The sequence below is a fragment of the Nanorana parkeri genome, unplaced genomic scaffold, assembly GCF_000935625.1.
Source record: "Nanorana parkeri isolate BGI_ZX_2015 unplaced genomic scaffold, ASM93562v1 scaffold1416, whole genome shotgun sequence".
NCBI classification, from domain to species: Eukaryota; Metazoa; Chordata; class Amphibia; order Anura; family Dicroglossidae; genus Nanorana; species Nanorana parkeri.
The window spans coordinates 103,925-130,473 of record NW_017307684.1 but is presented as its reverse complement, the minus strand read 5'-3'; the positions used below and the strand labels follow the sequence as shown (position 1 = coordinate 130,473).

The following is a 26,549-nucleotide window of genomic DNA, read 5'->3' as shown; positions in this document are numbered from 1 at the left end:
TCTGTGTACATTGTGACATGAGTTACTATATTATACTGCGAATGACCATTCAAAGCAAATCAATAGTCAGTTTAGTATACTGAAAATGTTTCCAGTATAAATAATCTAACAAATATGACAAACTTGCTTAGTGCTTATATATTAGTGGCTCACTATGTCATGAATACTCATGTGTATACTGCTGTTATACTGTAACCTCATTCTTATTTACCACTTGCTGACCAGGTGTTTACACCCTCTTCCTGGCCAGGCCATTTTTCAGTATTCAGCGCTGCAGTACTTTGACTGACGTTTATTCCGTCATGCAACGCTGTACTGAAATTCATTTTATACCATTTTTTGGGGACAGGTAGAGCTTTCTTTTGGTGGTATTTAATCTCCACTGCGGTTTTTATTTTTTACTATATTTCGAGAAAATTTCCGAAAACTTTGGGGAAAAAAAGTGTTTTTTTTAAATTAGGTTAGGAAACAATTATTATTACCCAATTATTTTGGTAAAATATAAAAGACGGGGTCACGTCGGGTAAATAGACACCAAACATGTCATGCTTACAAATTGCGCGCACCCGCGAAATCGCAAAAAACTACCATACTCAAAATTGACCATAGGCGACGCTTTAAAAGCTTTTATAGCTCATCAGTTTAGTGTTATCAGTGATTGATGGCCCTGGAATTATTGCTCTTACTGCGACGTTCGCGGCGATATGTAGCATGTGCGGCGTAATGGGCGCAATCGTCGTTTTCGCAGGCATGCGCCCCTGACGCATGTTTGCATGCGTGTATGTATGGGTGGGAACTTAAAAAAAACAAATTTTACATTCTTTTTTATGTGTAACTTAAAATTTTTGGGGGGGGGACTTTAATTTTTTTTCCTATTTTTTTTCACTTAACTTTATTGCTATCAGATAGGGGGCTAAGAAACCCCCTTATGTGATAGCAAAACAAGTGACAGGTCCTCTTTATGGAGACATCAGGGGTCTCCAAGACCCCTAATGTCACCTAGGACCCCCCTTCATCAGCTTCTCTCCAGCATCTGAAGATGGAGAGTGACACAAGAATGCGGAAGTGATGTAATATACATCAGTTCCGCATTCTGACAGCGGAGAGGGGACCCCTGTCAGAGAATCACTATGCTGGTCCTGGGCTCACACCGGGCACAGCGGAGCCCGGGACCAGCGTGACAACGGGAGGGGGGGCCGCGGAGGGAGGACACACGCCGGCAGCTTATACAAGCGATCCGCCGGCTCTGTAGCCGGCGGATCGCTGCCTGTTTTTAAATTACCATTGTTTCCTGCTCGCGCGCGCCGCACGTATACATGGCCTGTTAAATCCAGGAAGCTCCTGGCCGGCCGGGAAGCAGTTAAAGGAAAAATGTGGGGTTTTTGAATAATTTCATCTACATTTTTAAATATTTATATGTTTTTATCTGATTTATTTATGGCTTATACTTTTTACTAACAAAATATTTATCTTAAAAATAAACATTTAATACAGGGATCACCAATGATATAGGGTCCAAAGAGCATTATGGGGTTCCCAAAGAGAAAATATTCATTTGCAACATTTCAGATATAATTTAGGTAAATATATATCATATCTTTATCTCAAAATATTTAAAAAAGATGTTTTAGTACTGAGCAAAAGAAATAAAGAATGTAACAAAAACCCTTTAATTTCCTTTTCATATTCAAATAGAGCGAGCGGACAGATACATTTTCTTTTAAATGTCAAACATGTAGAAGGAACTTTACAGTTGTAGACCAAGACATGAAGTGCACATTTCTTTTTATACTGTGGTCCTTCAAACATACAGTATGTTGGTGCCGTTTTACATATGTCTTTTATTACATGGCCAGCTGTTTTTAAAGTATATGTATAACCCATATTTTCTTGTTAGTTTTGGATAGAGTGGGGAAGGGTTTTTATTGTTGTCTGTGCCTCCATGTGGCACATTAACCTTTGTTCATCAATCCTGATGACCACTGTCACTGAGATAGAAAGTGATAGAAAAATCCAAAATGTTACGGTTGTTACCAGAAGAAGTTTCAATGGTGACTATTCCAATGGGATGGCTTCTTCCAGTGACAACTGCTTAAAAAAGGAAATGTCCCTTATTTTGGAGAGATTTCCTTTCAACTTCTAGGACTGGAAGTAAAGGGAAATTTTAACCAAATGGACACAGAAAAAAAATAAAAGGACAAGGGTTTAACCCTTTATTCAAAACTGAAAAGAAAAGTTTGGTTTAAACATACACTGAAATATGGGCTAAAGTTTAAATTCCACAACTGGCCAGCATGATAAAACCCCAATGTATGTTGATATCCCAGTTGGGAATTCCCATGTAACCAGAGACACAGTGGATCTGTGAGTCAAATAGATCAGCATAAACTAGGCACCAGCACACTTCATACCTCCTCTGTCTACATCCACGCGACAGACTTTTGCAGTGACAAATTTACTATGCAGATTTTCATTAAGTACATATTTGTGGGCACCATAAACACAAAAAGCTCCCGTATAAGAGGCAAAAAATCATATAAACTACCGTTTGACTGAAAAAAATCTCCCAAGCATCTGTTAGATGAATTAAATTAACAGCTTGTTCTTTTGGGGAGGTTAGGGGGAATTAATCAAAGAAGTTCTTCAGCTTTACTCCTTAGCTAAAGACAGCTTGATTTAGGAACATAAATATTCTTTTACATGCAGCTGGGAAAATGCCAGTGCAAAATCAGCTCAATAAAAAAGTAATATTGTGGATTTTCAAAATGCCAGAAAAACTTTGCTTCAGTAAATCTCTCTCTCAATGGGGTTTGGGTCAGTTTCATTTTGTATACGGGATCAGAAAGTTTTACGTTTTTCTCTTAGAAAAGGAAAGTCAGAATTCTTATATCATGACCAACGCAGGAAATATTTCAGCAAGAAAACTCTGCACAGTTGGAAATAAACTACTGTTTTGAGAAACTGTTAAATGTGTGTGGTGGGGGGATTCAATCTAAGTGAATCTAGGATGCTCAGTTTTATACTCACAAAAATCGTCAGCATTAATTTTGTATGTATCTATCTTAGAGATAATAATCATTGTGGGATCCAGAATGTGCTTCTTAAATCCTTTACTTATTTATTGATTTGTTTTTGTCTGTTAAATGCATTAGACAGTTTAGAGTTAAAGTGATATTAAACTCTCAAACTTTTTTCAATAATGAATCCAGATCAAACAAATATACATTGCCAAGCAGACTATTTCTTTAAATGTTTAGCCAAGCTCTTACAGCCATCATGTTTATGACCAGCTGGCTGCCACGCTCCCAGCTCCCACTTCCCTGAACTTCCTGTCCAGTACAAGATCACAAGGGACAGCACAGTCTCCAGCAACTATCCATATACAGTTGAAACTCGAATAATTAGAATATCGTGCAAAAGTAATTGCAGTAAGTGCTGCAAAAGGGGCCCAAACCAAGTACTGAGTACATATGCATGCTTGTACTTTTCAGAGGTCCGATATTGTTCTATGTACAATCCTTGTTTTATTGATTGCATGTAATAATCTACTTTTTTGAGGTTGTGGAGTCTATCTCATATATTAGTTTCACCTTTCAAGTTGCATTAGTGAAATAAATGAACTTTGCACAATATTCTAATTATTCGAGTTTCACCTGTACTATTTGGAAAAGGGAGAAGGGAGGAGGAAGGAGGGAGGAAAAAGGAGAGGGAGCATGGAGTTCAGGTGTGACTTGCCTTGCTGTGCCTGTGTGTTTGTGGAAACACAGATAGCTTACTAGCACAGACAACGGTGTCTCTCTAGGACCCTGCAGGGGAAAGGAGCCACCCTAAAACAGGATATCAGGGCTAGTTCTCAGGGAACCAGCTGATTCTGCATGAAGTTAAAACTTTTAAACATCAAGGAGCAGCATCCATTGTGAGTGATTGTCCCTAATCGTTCTGTGGGGACTGCCAGAGTTTCCTGTTACTTTGAAATCTAGAGAGATGCCTGCAAAAGCCTGATAAACAGAAACATGTAAAAGATACGATTTTTTTAAATTATTCTTAGATATGTTGTATGAATAGGAACATAGAACAAACATATAGTGGGGGTTTTCTCAAATTTGACAACAATCATGAAAATACACTTTGGGGTCTATTTATAAACAATTCTCCAGTCCCTTCACCCTGCGATCACTGTGAATTTTCATTTTGGTTGATTAATGTAAAAAAAAAGGAACATTCTTAATATATTTTTTCCAGTTTGAATGTATAGTCACGTTTTGGCCACTAGATGGAGCTGCACAGCATAGGAAATCTCCTATGCTCCTCAGCTCCGTCTAGTGGACATAATGTACTATTACACCACAGTACATTCAAACAAAAGAATATATTAGGAATGTTTTATTTTGGCATTATTTGCCCCAAACAAACATTCACAGGTATTCGCAGGGCCCTGCAAATTCTTTATAAATAGCCAATGAATGGTATCTCATAAACTCCACACCATGCTTAGGTTATTATTGATGTCTGTGTTCCTGATAGGAATATCCACACTTTCCATTTGTCGCCAGAAGAGGAATAGAGGGGAAATCTTCTAATTAAGACAAATGTTCTGGAGAGAACTATCTAAGAGGACATTTCACTCACTTTGAAAATATTTCCTCTTACTTCCTCTTGTGTCTACCCAAAGAGACACAGATGGTAGGGAAAAAAAACTGACAGGGGTTTTAACTATCCCCTTCCTTATCCAACATTTTAAAAAAACTTTGGCTAGAAATATACTTTAAAATGATCCTCAATTTCTAGCTGAACAGACCTTACACACATAAAGACACATTTTCATTTTTTTGTATAATGTATCACCTTCCTAGCACATAGCAGCAACCTTCCCCTAGTTATACTACTCATGCAACCAATGGCTTTACTCATCTACATCATATCTAGAGCTATTTCTTCATGCAAAATCATCCATCTGGGTTATAAAAAAAACCTTAAACAGCATTGTCTTAAAATATAGCATTCACAAGGCATGTCCTAGCTGCTATCCTTTCTTAATAGTGTCTGACACTCCCAGAGAGGATTATGAATCATGCCGCCCCATGAATCAAGTACGGGAAGACAAAGTTTAAAGGGATGTCCAAAAAAATAATGTTGACCACACACATGGCTGTAAAGTGTTCTTTTTGTTATGAGCTGTTGTCAAATTCCCACTGGAACAACCAACCAGACTGTTTACACATTACTTTCTTTTGTGACTCAATAAATCTTATTAGCACAAACTCTGGAACAAAAAGTGGTCGAATTGTTTAAAGTCTGGTCAGTCAAATTTGATGACAGGTTGCAAGATAGAAATGAGGTTAACCTATACGTCCTCAATCATAAGTGATGGGGTTTGATTTACTAAATGCAAAAAGACTGTTTACCTTGCAAGGCAAATTTTTACTTAGCTTAATGAATATATTGAAAACTCGCTTTGCAAAGAATATCCAATTATTTGCAAGCAGAATAAAAAAAAAAACTTTGTTTTTGCTTGCACATGATTTGATGGCGGAGGTCAGCAGAGCTTCACTTTATTCACTAAGCTTAAGGGAAATTCCACTGCAAAGTGAAAAGCCTATTTGCCTTTAGTAAATCAAACCTATAGTATTAGCCTAATGTATACTGATCCTATGCTTTGTACTTGCTGCAGGAACATGTCTGCATATTATGCATTAAAATAGCACCTGTAGTCTCCATCAGAAGAATAAATGACAGAGAGACAATACAGGAGCACAATTGGAAGAGTGGCATGTGCTGTTACCCTATAACAGAAAGTGCATGAACCAGAACCTTGATGGCCGGAACACCAGTATTATTTTCAATGAACGCTGCAGATTTAAAGATATAGAAAACTACTTTTGAAATTACTATAATATGTTAAACTAATGAGACATTTTAGTGACAGGGTTTACATATAGCTCTAGGCATGTCTTTATTTTTTGTTTTTGGGATTGCATGTGTCAGAGTTGGAAATATTGTAAAGTTTTAAATGCTGTCTGGATCCCCACAGAAAAGATTTTTCTTCTCCTTCTATTCTAACACCAGTCATTGGACAGGAAGCAAGGGTAGAGCAACCTTATAGGCACACAGGCAGCAATTAAAAACCTCCTTTCAGGAGAATTTGAAGTACAATGTAAAATAAAAATGCAATATTCTCTTGATTTAAAGACAGAAAAAGAAATGTGCTCATCATTTTAATACAAAACTTTTCTCACGAAACTAAAAAATGTGTTATTATTTTTGCTTGTGTCCCTATTGTGGGAGCTACCCCCTCGTCACCTGTTCTGTCTGGCTTCCATCAAATAGACATAAAGTGTAGAGATTTTTTCCCTCACTTCTTATGCTATTTAGCACCTGTTAGAAAGATAAGATTTAAGGAGAAATCTCCCAAATGTGGACACAAACAGCAATAAGATTCTAAGGTTTCTCCACCTCGAAACCAAAAAAAAAATGGCTGATGTTAGGCTTTAGGATGGAAAAAACACCAGTAGGTAATATATGTTTCTAGTTTAGTTGTAGTAAAATGTAAGTGAAACCCAGGCAGTGAATGATCATATTCTAGCAATTCATATATATTTTCATGTTATATGTTAGGATGTAAAGAGCCAGGGCAAAGTGACAGTGGGTCTACAAAGGGTTACTCCTAACCCGCTTATACTCTCCTTCCCTGCGTTCCCTCACAGCTATGTGGGCAACTCAAGGGAGTTATGCAACAGTGCTGGAGCCTAACGATTGGGTAGGCCCAGGCAATATTACATGGGGGTAAGTCGCATGCTCTCCCTTACCGCAAAGTGCTTGGTATTCTCTATGTCCGGGAGAGCGTAAGAGGTCATTATTATTATGCAAGATTTATAAAGCCCAAACAGTTTGCACAGCACTTTGCTTGTGAGTCCTGCTTGTGAGAGTTTATAATCTAAAAGGGAAGAGCAAGTGATACAAAAGGTAGCAACTGTGTGGGATGCGTTGTCTGAGTAAGGCAGACAGAGTAGGAAAAAGCTGATAGTTACATGAATAGAAGAGGGAGGGGAGTGCCCTTTACTGTGACATTGTCACTTTGGCCAACATGAGCAAGGTGACAGTGTCTCTTAAAGTGATATAAGTTAAAACATATGATTTATAATACATGAATAATAGCAATACTATTTCAATATACCATATATGTTCTTTTTTAAATGACATTATTTGGTAGTAGTAGATGGTACACTAAATCCATAATAGGGGTTGGCTCTAGATACTGACCAGAATAAAGCATTGTGTCTTTAATGAGCGGGCATCCTTTCTATGGAAGACATACTAGCAAATGTTATTTGAAGGATATGTAGGTAGGAGACATCATTTATTTTGGAGAAGCATTACCTCCTAATGTCTCCCCATGGCAGCAGCTCTGAAGAGAACCGATATGCATAAATAAGCTCTAATTTTTTTAGGACTACATTTCTCTCCTGAAGGGAAAATGTGATTCTTATCCAGTTCATCTATTCATGTATATGAAATTGCAGCTATCTGTGCTCCACAGCCACAGACAGGCAAACACATCTTAGATGTAATCTAAAGCAGTCAATCTCTCTGCATGCTGTTTGTAGGTGACTGAGCAGACAACATCAAGGTTTATTTATAGGCCCCATGCTTCCAGTGACATGAAACTCAGTAAAGTCTGCAAGCAAAGCCCGCTGACTTCACAGTGCAGGTGTGTTCGGCTGCCTATTATTACCGGTATTGTTTAAATTACTTGATTTTCATAAAGTGCACTGAACACCGCTGTGCCATTCTGTTCTGTCATTCCACACGTCCCCTTTTTCGCTGTCAATGAAACTTTGCAAGAAATACAATAATTCAAGGGACCTTTTCATGAAGCTCTCACTGCTGCATGTGTTAAAAAGAAACTCAGTGGGTCATACATTTCATTACATTTCTCTAGATGTCAGGGAAAAGAAAACACATTTGTATCGGTTCAGTCACTGAACCATCAATGATTGAAGTTACCGTTACTGTAGGAGAGCTGCTGTTGGTTGCTTTTGTTCTTCTGTCTTTAGCGCTGTCGAGTTAAAGATCTCCAATGTTATGTACTTTAGCACAGCCAAGTGGCGACAAATGAGTATAACTTTGCATCTCATAAGCTATTATGCTCTTATTCACCATTATGAAAACAGATGAACTGCTATTACCACAGTAATGGTAATAATTCCTTTGATTGCCAAGAGGGTACTTATAAATGAAAGATAATGTTGCCAAAAAAGAAAACAAAAGCATAAGTGATTTCACTTTGTTAATTGGAATGACTGTGACGGCTTTCTCTTCAAACACATTTTTATGCCCTGTAAAGTTGAAATAATCTTAGAGACTCCTTATGAAGAGCAGAAACACAAAGAAGTAGAGCCATATTTCACTGTTCATATAGGCGTAAAATACATTAATTTCATAGTGTGTTGAGCACAGCTGAATTCAAATGAAAAGGATTGAATTTTCTCAGCTTGCATTAATCATATTCTTCATCTTTCTTCTTTTTTGAATGTTCATTTGCTAAACTTTTAGATGGATATTTCCTATAAGATGAACCCATTATGCCCTGTCGATCTATTATGGTCTTCAATATAAATCACCTATTTCAGTTTTGTAAATAAGCCTCTTCAAAATGAGAAAGGACTTGGTTAAATGCTATTTTCACATGGCAGGTCTGTAAGTAAATGCCCACCTACTGGATGCCTAAATCATCACTTGGCCTTTGCTGTACAAGAACAATTACCCATGGACAGTACCAATTCAGCCTACTGGGCCTCATTAACACAGAGCCGGTAGTTGTGATCAGCATGTGAAGCACCAAAGAAGAGTATTAAGTACTAGCAGCTTCAGGCAGTACTCCCAAGAAATGTATGCAGATAGGCATATATTACACAGCTGGCAATGCCTGAAATCTCCTGAAATTCACTTCATATTCAAGTAAGGCCACCTCAGTTTTGGCACAGTTAGCTATATATAGCTAAAAGGCCTCTAACAAGGCCAGACAAGCATGATAAGAAGCTGCAGTGGCAGCATTAACCAACAAGCAATGTCCATACTAGAGAGGAACCACAACCTATGTCTTCTATCCAAAAAAATGAGCATAACTGCTGAAATGCGTGAATTAACTTGACGTGGCCCACGCCAGGTATTAACATAGTGGAGTTGTACCACAAGATTAAGTTGCAAAAAAGCACTTGTTAGTATATAAAATCTTGCTTGCACTCACTTGAAAATGCTAAGACAATGTCAACTTACGTATATGTAATAAAAGTACCGTGGACAATAACTTAACGTGGCTGCCATTGTAAATGCAGCTTCTCCAGCACAGAGTTGGTGCAATGCGGAGTTAGGAATACCATAATATGTGCAAGCAGGCAGACGATAACCATGACATGACAAAAACACACACTGGTCTAGAGCAAGACTTGGACTAGACTTATCATTACACGCTTGAAACCTCACTTGCGCTGACAGAGGGCTGAAACTACTCACAAGACAAACGCAGATGTTGATATATCAGATACACCATGTGAGGACTGACTCGGGGTAAATAAGATGCCTCCCTATCTATAAAATGTACAGAAGACATACAAACTTAGGCTTGGATACAGCCGATCCAACATGATAACCTAGGAAAATAATACAAGTGTCAATAAAATACTCTGGCCATAGGCCTAGTGGTCATGACCGAGGTTAAGTTAGCCCCAAGTGATGAATTTCTTAAAAACTTGCTTGGACAGGCTGCACAAAATGTAACAATTAGGCAAGACAAACAGAACCTAGGGACTGGTATGGAGAGAAGTGGGGGCCAACAACCAATTAAAAGGAAACACCCAAAATGAGGCATGATGTGCCTGGGCGAGGGCACTACACCTTGCACCAGGCCTGGGTACCCAGAAGTGAGACAGGGAGAACACAACGTGAGGCATCGGGTGCCTGAGTGAGGGGACTAGACCTCAGAAAAGGTGTTGGTACACCGAGAGATGTACCTTTGAGTGAGCCAGGGGAAGACACAACGTAAGGCCTTAGATGTCTGAGTGAGAGCACTACACCTTGCACCAGGCCTGGAAACCTAGAGGTGAGACAGGGGGAACACAATGTGAGGCATCGAGTGGCTGAGTAAGAGCACTAGACATCGGACAAGGCCTCTGTAAGCTGAGAAAGAAATGTGCCTGGAAGTGGGCCAGGGGAGGCCAAAACAGCAACTCAATTAGTCAAATGAATAGTTCCAAGACGAGTATAAGATTTTGAAAAGCACAAACAACACAACCTAGTCAACAGAATAGGACAATGAATAAAGATACCTTAAATTTGTGCAAAACCTGAAAGGAATGGATCAGGTTACCCTATGTGTTCAATAAGTCATGAAATCATAAACCAATTTGTACTGGCTGTCCAGTACTATCATGGCACAGGTGTGGAAAAGAGCTGGCACTCATAGGAATCCTCTTAATGGAATCTCCTATTGAAAAGGCATGAAGCAGTTACAAAGACTGCTAACAAATTTCAGTCCACCAAGGGCCCTTAATAATAGCAATAAAATCACAAATAAGAACAATAAAAAACAACATGCGCATACCTGGCGAGGTAACCCCTTTAATGGTGAAGCAAAACAAGTTAAGGCAAACCATCATGTCCCAGTTTAAGCAGAGAGGGTTGAGTCTGTCAAAGATATATCACAATAGAGAGTAACACAGGTAAAATAACAGGATTGCAATACGACGCATGACAACATATATAGCATTTCAACACAAGACATATCATATAGCAAACTTTCAGCATAACACATGGCATGAAACTATGGCAGAATTGACAAAGCATGTCATCATACAGTATATGGCAGAATTACAACACAATACATGGCATCATATACTGTATGGCAGGCTTGACAACACGTTATCATATAGCAGAATTTCAACGCAATGCATGGCATATCGTGGTATAGGATGCCCAATAAAATTGACTAGGACTGAAACAACTAATCAATAAAGTCGATAATAATCGATAATTAAAATTGTTGTCAACGATTTTCATTATCGATTAGTTGGTCGCTCGATAAGTTGCTTGCACCCTCCTCCTCCTCCCCGCCTCACTCGCATGATTGTGAACACTAACTAATTAAATTGGGCACTGCCCGAGGACCTGTGGCCTCCTCCTCTCCTCCTTCCTTCCCGGGATGAATAGGGCCTCCCCTGGATGACCTCCTCCATGGGACGAATGAAGCCATTCCAACATCACCGAGAATCCCGGGAGCGGGGACTGTTCCCATTTGGGATCCGCAGCCTCCCTCATGTCTCAGCCTCCTCCTCCCCGGGCTGCTCATAGTGGATTGTGGACAGGCTGAATAGAGATGTACAACAAGTCTAAGTATTGTGTACTATGTGTTGTATGTGTGCTGTGTATGTATTATGTGTTGCATGTGTGTGTCAGTGGTGCCATTGACTTGAATGGCACTGGCACGCTCCCTTCCATCCCAGAACACAAGGAGGCTTCCACTATGTGATCCAGTGCGTTCCGGCCATGAACCGTGCCAGAACACACTGGAGATGATGTAAACCAGCTCTAAAGCTTGTGAAGCGTATGACAGACTGCACATGGAGCTACGCGCAGCAAAGGAAAGCGGCAATTTGCACAGCTTTGTGTGCAGTGGGTCCAGCAATATCTTCTCCTGCATTTGCTAGGCAAGATGAAAAATGTCATCTCTACCCAATCGGCTCACATGTATGAAACCATACGTTAGGACGCGGATTCAAGCATGCAGCCATTCTGATTCCCCCAGAAAAGTAATATGTATTAATTACTAATTAACTAAATAATTAATAATATTACATAATTATTTAAACATGTAAATACATTTTCCATCCTATTAATCGAAAAAAATATCGTCTAACTAATCAATTATGAAAATAATCATTAGTTGCAGTCCTAAAATTTACCCCTTTTTTTTTCAATTAACACGTGACTAGTTTACCTAAAAGTATCAGTGTGGCCTATTTAACTTTATCATGGTTAAAGTGGCAACCAAAAATAATATAGCAAACCTAACATACACTTTGGGGTACTGGTATGCTGGAAATCTTGGAAGAATAATGTATAAAAGGTGTCATGAAACGCAAGTCATATAACGTGCTAAATATCGTACAGATCAAAATGATTATGAAACATATGTTTTGCAATAGAACCGAAAACAAGTATGGATGGACTTGTAAATTACTGAGTTTTAAGAAAAGACTCTAATATGTATTTAACAATTATCAGGTGAAGCTTGTCAGCATAGATGTTTGAAGGGTTAACTCTCTTGCAGGCGAACACATGCTCTAGAAATCAGGCTCAAGAAAGGTCAGACAGAGAGGAAGGAAGCTGCTCTCTGAATTTGCTCTGAAAACCTGTATTAGAATACCTGTATGCACTTTCAAGAAACAAAGATGTTTTCTAACCTGAAAGACCGTTAAAAAGGCACATTACCTGAAACTGATTACTCACAGAAACCATGCAATCATGAGTTATCGCTACATTTACCGCTACTTCGGATGGATAGAAGCAAAGTGCAATTCAAATGAGTGAGTGTAGCAGTGTAGTGATAGATTAGGCTGCAGTGTGCTGAAAGTACACCGCCAGTGAGACCTGACCTCTAACTCTAACGGAATACTGAGGCTGTGGGGGGGCCCAGTGAGGTCTGGTCCTGGGCACCCCCCCCGGTGGAATATGGGGCAGTGCAGGGTCCCGGTGTTAGAATACCGAGGCCCCGCACTGCCGCGTCCGTATTAACAGGCGACGGGAGAGGAGTAGTGAGTCACATGACCTGCCCCCTGCACACACCGTCTGTCTGAGGACTGAGATGCTGTTAGGCTCTGGCTGGGTGAGTCCGAGCGGGGAGGGGGGAGAGAGGAGAGGGAAGGGGGGCCGAGGGTTGTGTGCTGTTATGTCATTTAACATTACAATGTAATGTTACCTATTATAATCTATTTCTCTGATTAAATGATTAGACAAGGCCTCTGTTCTATCAAAGTTTGAGACTACGTTAGAATGTGTGACCGGTCACATGCTCACACATTTTAATGTAATCCTGCCCAGTTTTTCAGCGGTGGTATATGTGACCACCAATAGGTGAAGCATTCCAACGCTTTGTCAGCTGTTCCAGGGCAGATGGGCATCGCAAATCGTATGTGCAGGAAAACCGATCTGCACTGGAACAGCTGTTCAGTCCTGAAATGTCACTTCTATTTTACTTCTTTATACTGGTAGTGATTTTGTCAATAATCATTGATTTGTTTCTGTTATGCTGTTTATGAATATGCCCAGTGCAGTCCTACACCCTTTTTTTCATGTAGTATCCATATGGTCTTACTAAATATTTAGAAATTTAAATAAGTGCTCAAAGAGCTTTTTTTTTGTTAATTAGGTATTTCCAATGTGTTATAACAAGATCTGACAGATCTTCTTCAGGGAATATGGAGACAATCCACATGGCAAGAAATCCCTTCAATCATTCCACATTGCAAATTGGTGCTTGCACATATACACATACACATAATGCTGTACCATCATCAAATAGCCTGTGAATAATTGTGTTTTGATATATTTTAGAATAATATCCTTCATCACCACATGCTAATGCAACTATCACATATGATAAATAGCTGACTATTTCCTTTCACACAAACGCTTGGAGTTTGTTTACACTGGTCCTTTCCAAATGGAAGATTATAAATCAGAAGCCAAGAATAACTACATTTTTGGACCCAGTATGGATAATAAGTATGCACCAGACGTTCTTTTAAGAGATTGTTGCCACATTCAAATCTGCTGTCCCATAACACCACCTTCACAATCTGAGCCAGAAAGTAACACATGTTTTCTCTGGGGCTGTAATTTGTTATGGAGTTGGAACCTAGCAGTGGAGCCTATGGCAGATTGTAAGTACAAATTTGACATTCATGGGTATTGGAGATTGTGAATTTGTCTTCTGAAAATGTTTGTTTTTCTTTTTAACTAAAGCGAAAGAAGTGTGGGATTTAAAGTGCTGAGCCCAATAAATAATTTTTTTAATATGTCTCCTAGATATATTCTTACTGAGTCCTGAGAATGTACATCGAATCTGCTCTTCCTGCTTTTCACCCATCTTCAGGGTCTAGGTTGTTGAATACTTTTACTATGACACACCCCACACACACCACCTCTTTTTTGATGGTATTACAAAGTCTAAAATTGGGCATACACTGCTTAAATTTCAGAAATAACTTTTGTACGAAATAACTTTCTTTCGACTTTCTATTAGTTGATGCGGTCAAATCAATGATCGATTTCGACCTCAATGACAAAAAAACTTGAAGGAGCAGTATGGAAAATGAATTCCATTAGTGAATGTGATTTTCGTTCAAGAAACTCCATTCATTCCAAAATCGATCATTAAAATCAAACAACATTTCAACATTCGTCAAGTGTCTGATGGCATTATCGGATGGTAAAGATAGATATTTTGTACGATCGTTCATGCAGAAATCTACTAGTGTATTGCCAGCTTTATAGTAATTACCACAAACTACAAAAAGACCATGTTCCATAGCAAAGAGCCTGTGATATATAAATCAATCTCAAAGACAAACTAACTATTGAGATCAACACTACTCTAGCACTATAACCAACATACCAAATAATTATATAGTCAGACTCTACAAGGCAGTATGTCTGGTATAGCTGTTAGACATGTGCGATTCATTTCGGAAAGATTAGTTTTTCGGACGAATTTTCAGAAATTCAGGGATTTAGATATATCCCATCCTCCGAATGACAGAAATGGCGAATGAATACAAATCCGAATTTCCGATAACTACAAATTTGGAACAAATTCGTTAGCGGTAGTGTGTACGAATATTCGTTTCTGGATGAATATTCGTTGCAGCAAAGTGACATTATACAAATTAAAAAAAATTACTTTTTTTTATTACAGTCTGCAGAAGATTTTAAAAAAGTGTGCAGTTCCCCCCTAAATTGATACCAGGCCCTTTAGGTCTGGTAGTAATGTTAGGAGAGACCCCCCCAAAGTTAAAAAAAAGTGTGTGAGTATCCCCCCTCCAAAAGCCATTCCGGTCTGTAAGCATTGGTGTCATATGAATAGTATTGTGACACCTCAGCTCAGAGACCCGAATGGTATTCGGGAGCTCATAAATAACATTCGGGAGCTCCCGAATGCTGTTGTATTCATGTGCAATGACAGCTGAGAATGTCAAATGGGCAGGGCGAGCCATGACATCACGACTCGCTCCGCCCATCTATTTACATTCTGCCCAGAGATGTCATTTTAAGGCGAGTTTTCGTCGGGTTCGGACAGGTCGTAGTGTGGCAGGACTCTTTTTATTTCGGGAGGTCGGCGGCCGTTGTGAATCAAGATTGATGCTGGATTACATAGATGGATCCATTTAAAAAAAAAAAAGTAATAGTAAAAAATTTACTCTGGGTTTTTCTTTTCAATTAAAGGTTTTTTTTCTTAAAGTGTGGGTCAGGGTTGTGGAGAAGAGGCCCTTGTCCCTATCGGCATGGGGACACCCTCCTAATGCTGAGGGCACGTGGTCTGTTAAGGGCCTGCTGGGCCTGTGCTTGGATCAAGGGTCTGGTAGGAATTTTACAGGGGATGTAACGTTTTTCACCCCCATTTTTTGGTGGTGGTGTTCCCCCCTAAAATTCCTACCAGACCTAACGGGCCTGTTATGCCTTTTGGGGGGAACCCCACGCACTTTTTTTTTTACTTTGGGTGGGTCCTTCCTAACATTCCTACAAGACCTAAATGGTCTGGTATCAATAGGGGGAATATCACGCTTTTTTTTTCTCTTCTGCAGACTGTAAAAAAAAAGTAATTTTTTTTCTTTTGTCTAATGTCTCTTTGCAGACTACCGCTAACAAGTTTTTTGCCTGTGCACATGTCTAATAGCTGCAATAAACCCTGAAGAAATGGGGAAGACCATGATATTCCTCTGTTGCTGATGCATCCATGTTACAAAAATGCTCCCATATGTACAGCATCAATAAATAAAGACCAGTGAATGATACCCTCTCCTGCTAACTGCTCACCATCTCTGAAATCAGAACTGGACTAGGAAAATAGTGTGCTGGAGCTGGTGCACCGCAGCTCAGTGTCACTGACAAACTGATAGGGATGTTACTCATAGAGAGAGACAAAATGTATATACACAGATCATTTGATTGCCAGACACACCCCCATATAATATATCAACATAATTAGACTGCTTAGCTTATGGCTGTAATGTATCATCAGAAAAGCAGCCAGTCATTATCAAACTTATCCACATACCATATTAAAATGTATATTGTCCTATCTGGCTTGCATGTTCATTTATTTTTAGCTTTGGTACAGACACAATGCACAAGTTACTTATACTAACCATAATGACAGTGAGGGAAATGGTCAGTCGGGAAACACCACCAAAATAAGCTGCTGAACCGATGGCTGCAAAAAGCCCAGGATCAATCCACGCTCTATACTCATCATTTTGGACTCCGAACATGTACACCAAAATATTACCAACAATCCTCCCAAGGAGAGCGCCAGTGTAGCTGTAGAGGAAAATCCTGGTATTAGATGTGCTAAATGAGATAGCAGAATAAGCTATGCATGGAATATAGAATACTAGGTAAAGTACTGCATCCAGTACTGGGTAAAGTACTGCATTTTTGCCCTGGGCCTGACCCTAGGGCAAAAAAATAAGGGCGTTACCAAGTCTCAAACTGTACAAACAAATGCATTTTCTTTTATTGTTTCTCTCTTTTTCTACTTCTGGACATTTGTAGCTAAATTCAGCATGTGAACTGCAGGGGGAGGGATGCAGATCATCAGGACTGTATTACCCTCAATGGACCATGTGGGCCTGAGCCTAGGAGAGCAGAGTAAAGGGCTACCAAGTCTCAAAATGTACAAACTCTGATAAATGTTTCTTTCATTGTTCCGCTCTTCTCACGACTTCTGGGCATTTGTAGCTAAATACAGCAAGAGAACTGAAGAGTGAGGGGGTGTAGGAATAGGCATCAGAAAACTTGTTATAGTACAGGAAACATGAAATCAACTCTTATTTTCTTGGGTTTTTTTGGTCTGTACAGTTGAAATGTAGCCTTGCATATAAAGTAGACAGCATGGTACCAGCAACAATGAATATGTGCAGTTGTTTTTTTACTAAAATAATCACATGACACTAGGGGCGAGGCCTCTGTACTGTGGCCTAGAGTGTCAGAACAATATTGTCAATCTAGTTCATAAAATAAGGCTTACTGCTTTTGAACATCACATTATTGAGTGGTTTGCTTACAGCATGGGTACAACAAGTCCAGTTGAGGCTGCAGTCCCAGCGGTCCAACAGGAACCAAGAAAGTAGAAAAGCAGAACAGTGAGCAGAGCTGGAAGTCCAAACTTTGTATGAGTTCCTCGCTGGAATAGAAGCATGATGCCTTGTTTCCCATTTTTCACCAACAGAGCAGCAGCTGTCAATAAAGACAAAGTTCAGGTGATTTGAATATAAAAACAATAATCATTTGTTAATTGTGTGATTTACAAACACTGATGACCTTATTTAACATTATTATAGTCAAACATAAAAATAGATTACAACAGATTACTTGTCATCGAGGACAATGTTTTGCAGATAGCTACTGTGCTTTGTGACATTTTATAGGAAACCTGACATAAGATAAGAAGTTGGGCTACAAATGTTGATCTTCTGAAAATGCTAGTTGCCTGTCTGTAATGTTGATCCAATGGCTTCAATACTTTGACATGCTATTCCAGAATAACACAGGTAAGGAGTTATGTCACTTCTCCAACTTGCTGTATGCTTTGTCTCTGTCTCAAAGTACTAAAACCAGAGACACACAAATAGCATTTTCAGAAGAAGGTTATTATTGGCAGCAGCCAGATTTCTCTCATTCCACACTTCCTTTAAGTTATAAGCAAGATGATGGCACACTTGCTGCAAAATATCAGCATCAGCATATTGAAGGACATACATGTTCAGGCAGTGGACAATGGGCTTTCGCAATACTATTGTCATAAGCATTAAAGTGTATTACATGTATTGATCTTTAATATCTGGAGAAGAGGGCTTAGACTAGTCCACCATTTATATAGTGAACAAAGAAAGGTACATTTTTACTGATTGCTTTAACTCCGATATGTCAAGGCCATGTTTCAAGAACAAATAAAGATCTTAACATCTTAAGTGTTTATCTGGAAATATTGTCAAGTAATTTGTACAGAATCCTATTTTAGTCCAGTCGGCATCATTGTAATTTTTATTGTATATTTATATTTTGGATTGTAAAGCAAAGTTACATTGTAAAATGTGATCATTGTTTCTCTTGAAGTCCTGAAACTTTCAAATTGATAATGCATGTTTTTTTTTCAAGGCTGGAACATGGAACCCTTAGGTGGATGTCTGGTAAAACGAAGTGGTCACATATAAGTTGAAATAGAGAAGAGAGGCCAATATATATGGTTATCTGAATTCTTGGCTCAATCCCTGACTTCAGTCTCCAAATCTGTCACATATCACTTCTTTGATCCAGCAGCAGGGGATGTTCTAAAGTTATAAAAGCAATTTGCCATTGACTGCCCACGACCACTGATGACATAAAGTGCATATGCCAAAATCTCTATACATTTCAGATAGATCTAACTAGAAAAGTTCCACCACAGAAAATATGGAATCTGGGATAGTGCAAAAAGTTTTACTGGAAGAGTACTGCCATGGATGTCCTGCAAATAGATATTTGCCTTTCCTTAAACAAAAAGGTAAAACAGCTTTGGGTTTAGGGATTGTTCTCAGGCACAGAAAATACTTTTTCATTTGGACACAGAAGTTTCCTCGTTTGCCTTAGTTATACAACACCTGTTACTCATTTTATAATGGATAGAAGAAAGACTTTGATTTGTGACGTACAATGGACTTTGAGAGCTTTTTGCAATACATAGAGCTGTATGCCCTTTATGTCATCAGTGATGGTAGGAAGATTTTCTTTTGTTTTCATTTAAAGCTCTACAATTAGTGTTTATATTTTACACATTTGCATTTGTATGGTCAGGGCTTGGCAGGTTTTAATGTAGAAGGTGGGGGCGTGGTACACAATGTATGTTTTCCTAATGACATAATGAATGGACAAATGTTTTAAAATATGCCATTCTAGATAGCAATAGTATGGTCTAAAAAGCATTGTGGAACATGTGAACTACACATTTTGAGTTCGTTCTTTTCATGACATCCCACTGCAATACCTTGGTTTATAGTATGATTGGATGATTCCCCTGGTGTAAACAACGTAGAACTATCCGGACAGTTATATTCTGAGACATCCCACAATCCATGTGAATCATGTGATCTGTTGTAAAGCGAGATGAAGAAAAATAAATATATCAATTCTCAAACACACCTGACTTCACATATACTATAGAAACATCCAATAGTGTGGTAAAAATACGTCCATTTTTTTGGCATGTCAGTGGATCAGTATGCAACCACAGATGTTTGTGCAGCAAGAGCAACAAAACAAAAAAAACTGGATTAGTGTATCAGTAGAGTGATCTCTGCTCAGGTTTATCTTCTAATTGATGAGTAAGTTATTAAAAATATGCCACCTTTTCACATACTTACTGGCCAGACGAGTTGGTGGAATGGGTGGTTGTTGTGTCTGGAGTGCAGGAGAAGAAATATGGCACATATACTGTCATAGTGATGGTCACAAACTGTAACAAGATGTTCATGAGAAATTACTCATTACATTTTCTTTCATCATAATTTGTTAGTAACATTATCAATTGCACATTATACCTCATAATAAACAATTATATGTATACCTTTCTGTCTTTCTTTGCTCTGTAGTAAAACTATGTGCAAGGAACACATACGATAAAGCTCAACCATTACTGATAAGACTGCAAACCAATGAAAAGGATATAGTGCAGATAGTCCACCACTCCAATTCTTAGACCGACATCCAACTGTGAATCATTCCACAGGGTGCAGACGAAGTCGGTTCGCCTTCGTACTTAACAATCCTTCTCAGAAATCAAGCCGCACTTCCATGGATCACAATGAATAAAACAATTATTTATTAAAGTAATTAAAGGAGACCTGTGACAATGAAACTGTCACAGGTCGGCTCAGTAGATCGGGAACTGAGCGAACACATACCGGCGCTCGCTCACTTCTCTATCTGTGCAGAGAGCCGTGACATGGGAGGGGCTGGATTGCCCCCTCCCCTGTCCGATCCTCCAGCGCTGAGTGGCTGAAGGGACAGGGGAGGGGGCAGGTACAGCTGGCTCTGCCTCTAGATAGGCAGAGCCAGCTGTTACTCACGCAGCTGGGTGGATCCAGACATAATTGACGGGATCCGTTCCGGCTGCGCCGTCTCAGTATATAATGAGCTTTGGGTGACGGGAGGACATCCTTAGGAGAACTATGGGGAAAAGCCCTAACCCCATAGTTCTCCTTTAATTATAGCTGTGTAACAACTCCCCATGTGTACAACCTCTCATGCGTTTCAATCTGGCTTAAATTGTAGAGGCAACTCTATGAATAAGCCAGATCGGTGAAACGTGTGAGTGGTTGTACACATGGGGAGTTGTTCCACAGCTTGTATTCTTTAGTTTAATAAATAATTGTTTATTCATAGTGATCCTCAGAATTGTAGCTTGTTTTCTGAGAAGCAATGAAAAGGATAGTTTGGTATTTTGACCACACTTGACTTACATCATTTTATAATTGCTGTATAAACAGTTGGTTAGTGCATACCCCTAAAAGCAATTTTATATAGATTTTTCCTGGAATATCGACTATAATGTGATAGTAGTTAAAGGAGAACTATGAGGTGAGTGCTTTTCACTCATCCTCATAGTTCCAGCCGACCCGTGTAAAAGTCACCGGGAGTCTGTTTAAACAGCCCCGATGCTGGCGACGTACACTGTACGTCGTCAGTCACGAAGGGGGCATGCATAAAAAAGTAACAAAGAACAGAGCGCCGCCTCCATGTGTAGAATCATTTATTAATGGATACAAAAACATTTACAATATATTCACAAGTCTATGTAGCAGAATCCTTTTTGACACATAATCAAAATGTCACAATGGATTTTCAAGAGGGAATTCACCCTTGTAGCAAGCACAGCAATCATCACTTCCTCTCCTGACTTATCTCCCCGCTATATGCCTCAGTTTATGCATGTCTGGGGCATTCCCACTTCATCAGAACACGGATCTGACCAAGGGGGCGTGCCCCTGAAAAGCGTAATAATGATTCTACACATGGAGAAGGCGCTCTGTTTTTTTTTCTTTGCATGTGCTGAAGGGAATCCCAGATCTCTGTGATGAGTAGCCACTGAGTCTATAAGGATTAAAGATTCTGCAGGAGATGGTCTGAAGCATTTAGCGCTAAGACGGTCAATATTCTATATACGCATTAAAAAGTGTCATAATTGGGGGGCGTGGCCGAGATGTGAAGCAGAGCGGACGTGTCTGAGGGAGCTCCGCCGCCACACTGAGCTTCATCCGGCTTTAATCCTGCAGACTCGGTTCCTGTTCTTCACACCCGAGCTCCGGTGGATGTCCGGAGCAGGGGGATATGCCCTCTAGGTCTGGCAAGTGAGGTAATACCCCGAAAGGTGGCTGGAGGAGATCCCAGCGTGCGGCCTCGTGTCCCGCCGCCGCCATCTTGCCGCCGTCCATTGCTCCCTGTGAGTGCTCACGCCGGACCTTGTGCATGGAGGGAGTAGCTGCAGACGCTGCTGAGGTGGCGCTGGCCCCTCCGGAGCAGCCTGTCTCCCCACCGACCACAAGTAAGGAGAGGGCTGAGACAACAGCTATCCTGGAGGCCATAGAGGGCTGTAAAATCGCCCTCACAGCCAAAATAGACCATCTGGCGGTGGAGTGCACATTGATCAGACATGATCTGGACAAAATTCGGGGCAGGATGGGGGGGGGGTATGTTGATGTTTATACAAGTACTCCCCGTGGTTAGTAAGGGGTTGTACAGAGTTGTTCTGTTGCATTCTATGTGTGCTCTCACGGCTGTGAGTGCGAATGTTGTTAACTGTTGTTACTTGTAACATAAAACTTTAATAAAAATAATTTTTCAAAAAAAAAAAGTGTCATAATTTAAAAAATTCAACAACTATTTGTAAACATTTATCGTTCATTGATGACATTGAACACTGCATTAAAGTGGTACCCATAGATTTAGTAAATTTTACAAATTAAAGAATATCAAAACATGCCAGAAATTCTCCACTGTAGGGCCTTGCTTCCTAACATGTTTGTGTATCCCAACACCTAGACAGTACAGTTCAGCTCTGTGAAGGGATAGAGTATGTTAATTTTGTAAAGTGTATGTTCACTTAGATTAGTAAATGAGGATAGGTTGCATTAATTTAATCATCTGCACGTATCAACCCCAGAGAATTTACACCCCCTTCCTTTGCCAGCATTAAAGAACAGACGTGTACAACATAATTTGAAATTCTACATGGTGAACACATTTAATGTATTCACTATGTGTGAACACCACCAATTGGTGTTGTACAGGACACCGGGGCTGGGTCCTGGAAGGATGCTATATTTCCCCTCTGTTTGGACTGTGGTCCCTTTAACCTCTTGCCGTCCGCCCGTAGTAAAAAAACGGACGGACGGCACTGCTACATCTGCGGGTTGCCGTCTCCAGGCGGCAATTTTTTTTATGCTCGCGCGCGCCCCCTAGCTGGCACGCACGGGCAGAAAAGACCTGACCGTTGCACACACCCGTTACCGGGTGTTTCACATATAGGCGATCAGCGGGTCCATAGCCCGCCGATCGCCTATATGTGCTCGTTCACGGCACCGCCCCCCCGCGCGCGGTCGGCGCTTCCGGGTCAAAGCCTGTGTCCTGCGATCCTGCTGGATTCCCCTAACATTACAGTGTTCAGCACAAGGTTCACCATGTGTAATTTCAACTTTTTAGATAATGTGGTTAATGGTTAGAAACTTTATGGGGTTGATTTACTAAAGACAAAAAATGGGCTATTCACTTTGTAAGGGCATTTTCACTTTGGAGGGACATTTTCACATAGCTTAGTGAATTTGGTGAAAATTCACTTTGCAAAGCATACCCAATCACAAGCAAGGACAATTTAAAAAAAACTGTTTTTGCTTGCACATGACTGGATGATGGAAGTCAGCAGAGCTTCACCTAATTTACTAAGTGCAAATTCCCCAGTTATGAAGAACATTCTTTTTTTTTTTTCTTTTCAGAGTTTACATTAACAGACCATGCCCCTTATAAGTGGTTTCACAGTACATCTAATACATCTTTTTTAAATGTTAGTTATTTAAATGTAGAGATTACAACAGCCCCCTGATCTGAAACAATACCTTTCTTCTCCATTAGACTGAAGAATTGTACTATAAAAATAGTTAAGTAACCATGATATACTTTACTGTTTTATTGGCAGATTCAATTGCTTTTCAAAATATATATATATATATACACGTTAACTGAACAAGCTCATTAAGATATATGAAAAATCAGATTTTACTCACCATCAAGAACAAAGTTTCAAGTAGCTTACTTAGCTGTCTGAGAAGTTTGTGAGATATTGAGTTGAACAGCTTTTGACGTACTTTATTGATTCTTACATTTAGAAACACAAACAGGGCACCCAGTAAACCACCAATTACACCTAGGATGACACAGGGGATAAAGGCCAATACACTCATATCCAATAAGTCTTTCACCTTGACAAAACAAAAAGATGGCTGTTAGACTAAAATCAATGAAAATGTCAAATTATGTCCTTACTACATTCAATCATTTTGTCATTTCAAATATGCTTTTTTAGGTAAAATGAAATAATTATTAGATCTTTGCTAACAAAAGTCAAAAGGGAAAACATTTTACCTGTAAATGTATCCAATTCCCACTTGAAGCTTTTGAAATTGAAAAGAAAATACTTTCACATTCTAAGGAATGTCATGTATGATGTTATTAACCTCACTACTGCTAATCCCCTTTCCAATATTTACATACTTCCTGCATATGAGTTGCCAAGCAGCATCTCTTGTGCTGCAGGTGTATGGCTAAGTTCATATATAAAGTATACATCCCACTCAGGAGCAATAATTGTGTGAGCATGACTGGATTTCCCATTCGGTACATGTAGGCACTGTGTCTAGAACTTGCAAGGGGTTGGGGGTCACACAAAGGGAGAAGATTATGTGAAGAAATTCTTCCTAAGTACCCAAGAAAAGCATTGTGTCATTGAGATGCAGGCTTTTTCAAAATGGACACAAGGCGCTGTCTACAACTGCAAACACTCACTGTCCAGTTTGTCACCCCTAGTGAGTGAATGGATGACAATTATAATTATGGGTATCTGCTGTATAATTAATTTTGTTTTCCTTATGAACCACATTTACCCACTGTGGGCACAAAAAAGGTGTTCCCATAGTTAGTAGTATCCTACTGGCTACTAACAAAATATAGAAGCCTATATATAACCACCAATTGATCACATTTTTTCAGCCATCATTTTATGGCTTTGTATCAGGTATCTATTTGGTTATAAACTTCTCCTTTTGTCACATTCACCAGGATTTGTAAATTTGTGTTCCCCTACTCTTACCTTGAAAATTTAGCTATTCCCAATGGACACCTGTCCACTAGAAGCACATAGGACTTTTCAGATAAGGGTATTCAACTAACATACATTCGCCACAGGCCTAAGACACAATTGCTGCTATTCACTTACTAGAGCATGAGCCAGAAAAAAACATTTCCTAGGTTCTAATTATGTTGAAAGGCAAATAATGTCAAATCTAGGTGAATCCTGGCAAGAATTCCTTGAATCACCAAAGAATCATAAAAAAAAGAACTGAAAATATTTCAGAGTATTAACATTCTTTTATACGGTTTATTTAATTTAACCAAGATACATACCCAGAATATGATTCTTTGCTCAGCTTTGAAAAATCCAAAATAACCCTGGTATACAAATCCGCCAAAAGAAGAAGAAAACACTTCTGTAGTGAGAGCCGCAATTAAACAGCAGAAAAATATTTGGCAGGCCAACTTCATGTCCCAGAAGGATGCCACCTCCTCTAAAGCAAAAAGAAGCCCTCCAACAGGAGCCCGAAATACACAGGCAATTCCAGCAGCTGCACCAGCGGTGATAAACTGCCTCCTGCAGAACAAGCAGTTAACTAAAATCATACTTAAAGACAACTCACCTACATTCTGAAAAGAAATATGATTATGGCCCATCTTCTGTAGTAGACCATCAAAAGGGTTATAACTATATACAGTATGTCGTACGTTTCCAACCTTATATTGTGCATCCCCTAAGTCCTGAGCCATTCTACATTCTCTCACATCAATCTGATAACCATATATTCATATGTTCTTTCATAATTAGAGTAAATACTATTTGGAAATTCTTATACAGCCAAACAAACACTGGCATTTTTAAGCTGCTAGGTCCCACAGCTATGAAAAAGTCTGCTTTGGCTAAAGTTAAATCTCCAACCTACCATATAGGTGGCATTACCACCACTAGATGGAGCCGAGGAGCATAAGAATGCTCCTTTGCCCCATCTAGTGTCGGTAATGCAATGCGAATGGCATTCACCTAGCTGTATGCTGGGTGGAAGATTTACAAATAAGCCCCCATGTGTGTTTCACTTTGATCTCCTTTTCTCCTGTACAATGCAAAATGTGAGGATGCACTCAGACTGTGCACTGTAGTTTTATGGCTACTGGAAGGATGATCTGTGTGAAACAAGAATTAAAGGCTACTGGATGAACACAAGCATTTACTGCTGGCCCAATATCTTCGTGCAAGATATAGATGCAGGTAAAGCAGGAACAATGATGAGGCCAGCCCTTTGAGGAGAAATCAGGATGAAGACATTGACAGGGGAAATACAATACGGCGTCTGACAGGTAAATTGGACCTTGCATCAAAATGCAAGGTCCACTTATTAAATAGTGGCCCACCCCTCAATTAAATTTGTATTCCACGTTTATAAAAAAAACACTCGTAGAGAAAAGCTAAAAAATATATTTACCTTACTTAGCCCCACCTGTGATGCATAGGAGAGGGTGAGGTCACAGTCCTTCTGCCAAGAACCTGGGAACATTGAGGATCCCTAATCTCACGATAAGATGCTCCTACACTGTGATTGAATGTCTACTCGCCCTTTCATGTGCAGACATTGGGGTGTAAGGTAAGTATGTTTTTTTAATTTGTTTCCATGGGAGCTTTTTTTTTCATATGTAGAATGTTGTCCTTACACATTACTCAGCATGCACGCACTTACTATACTATTAAAATATACTATTTTCACACAGTTGTGTGAAAGTGTTGGTCCCCTTCCTGATTTTTCATTGTCTTGCACGTTTGTTACACTTTAATGTTTCAGATCATCAAACAAATTTAAATATTAGTCAAAGATAACACAAGTAAACACAACATGCAGTTTTTAAAGGAAGGTTTATATTAAGAG

The 26,549-nt window shown here is 39.5% G+C and overlaps 1 protein-coding gene across 2 annotated transcripts in view; it reads right to left on the bottom strand.

Moving 5' to 3' along the window:
* The window catches only part of LOC108798153 (chloride channel protein C-like), a 103,101-nt gene that overhangs the window by 66,698 nt on the left and 9,854 nt on the right, over positions 1-26,549 (bottom strand). The window contains exons 6-11 of one of the 2 annotated variants that reach the window (XM_018569883.1): positions 24,985-25,228; positions 23,589-23,783; positions 19,674-19,765; positions 19,298-19,401; positions 17,340-17,511; positions 16,422-16,593 (exon numbers count right to left, since the gene is read on the bottom strand). In XM_018569883.1, coding sequence (XP_018425385.1) covers positions 16,422-16,593; positions 17,340-17,511; positions 19,298-19,401; positions 19,674-19,765; positions 23,589-23,783; positions 24,985-25,228 — 979 coding nt within the window. Of the gene's footprint in view, positions 1-16,421; positions 16,594-17,339; positions 17,512-19,297; positions 19,406-19,673; positions 19,766-23,588; positions 23,784-24,984; positions 25,229-26,549 lie in introns of both variants that reach the window. The other variant, XM_018569884.1, reaches the window with a different exon arrangement.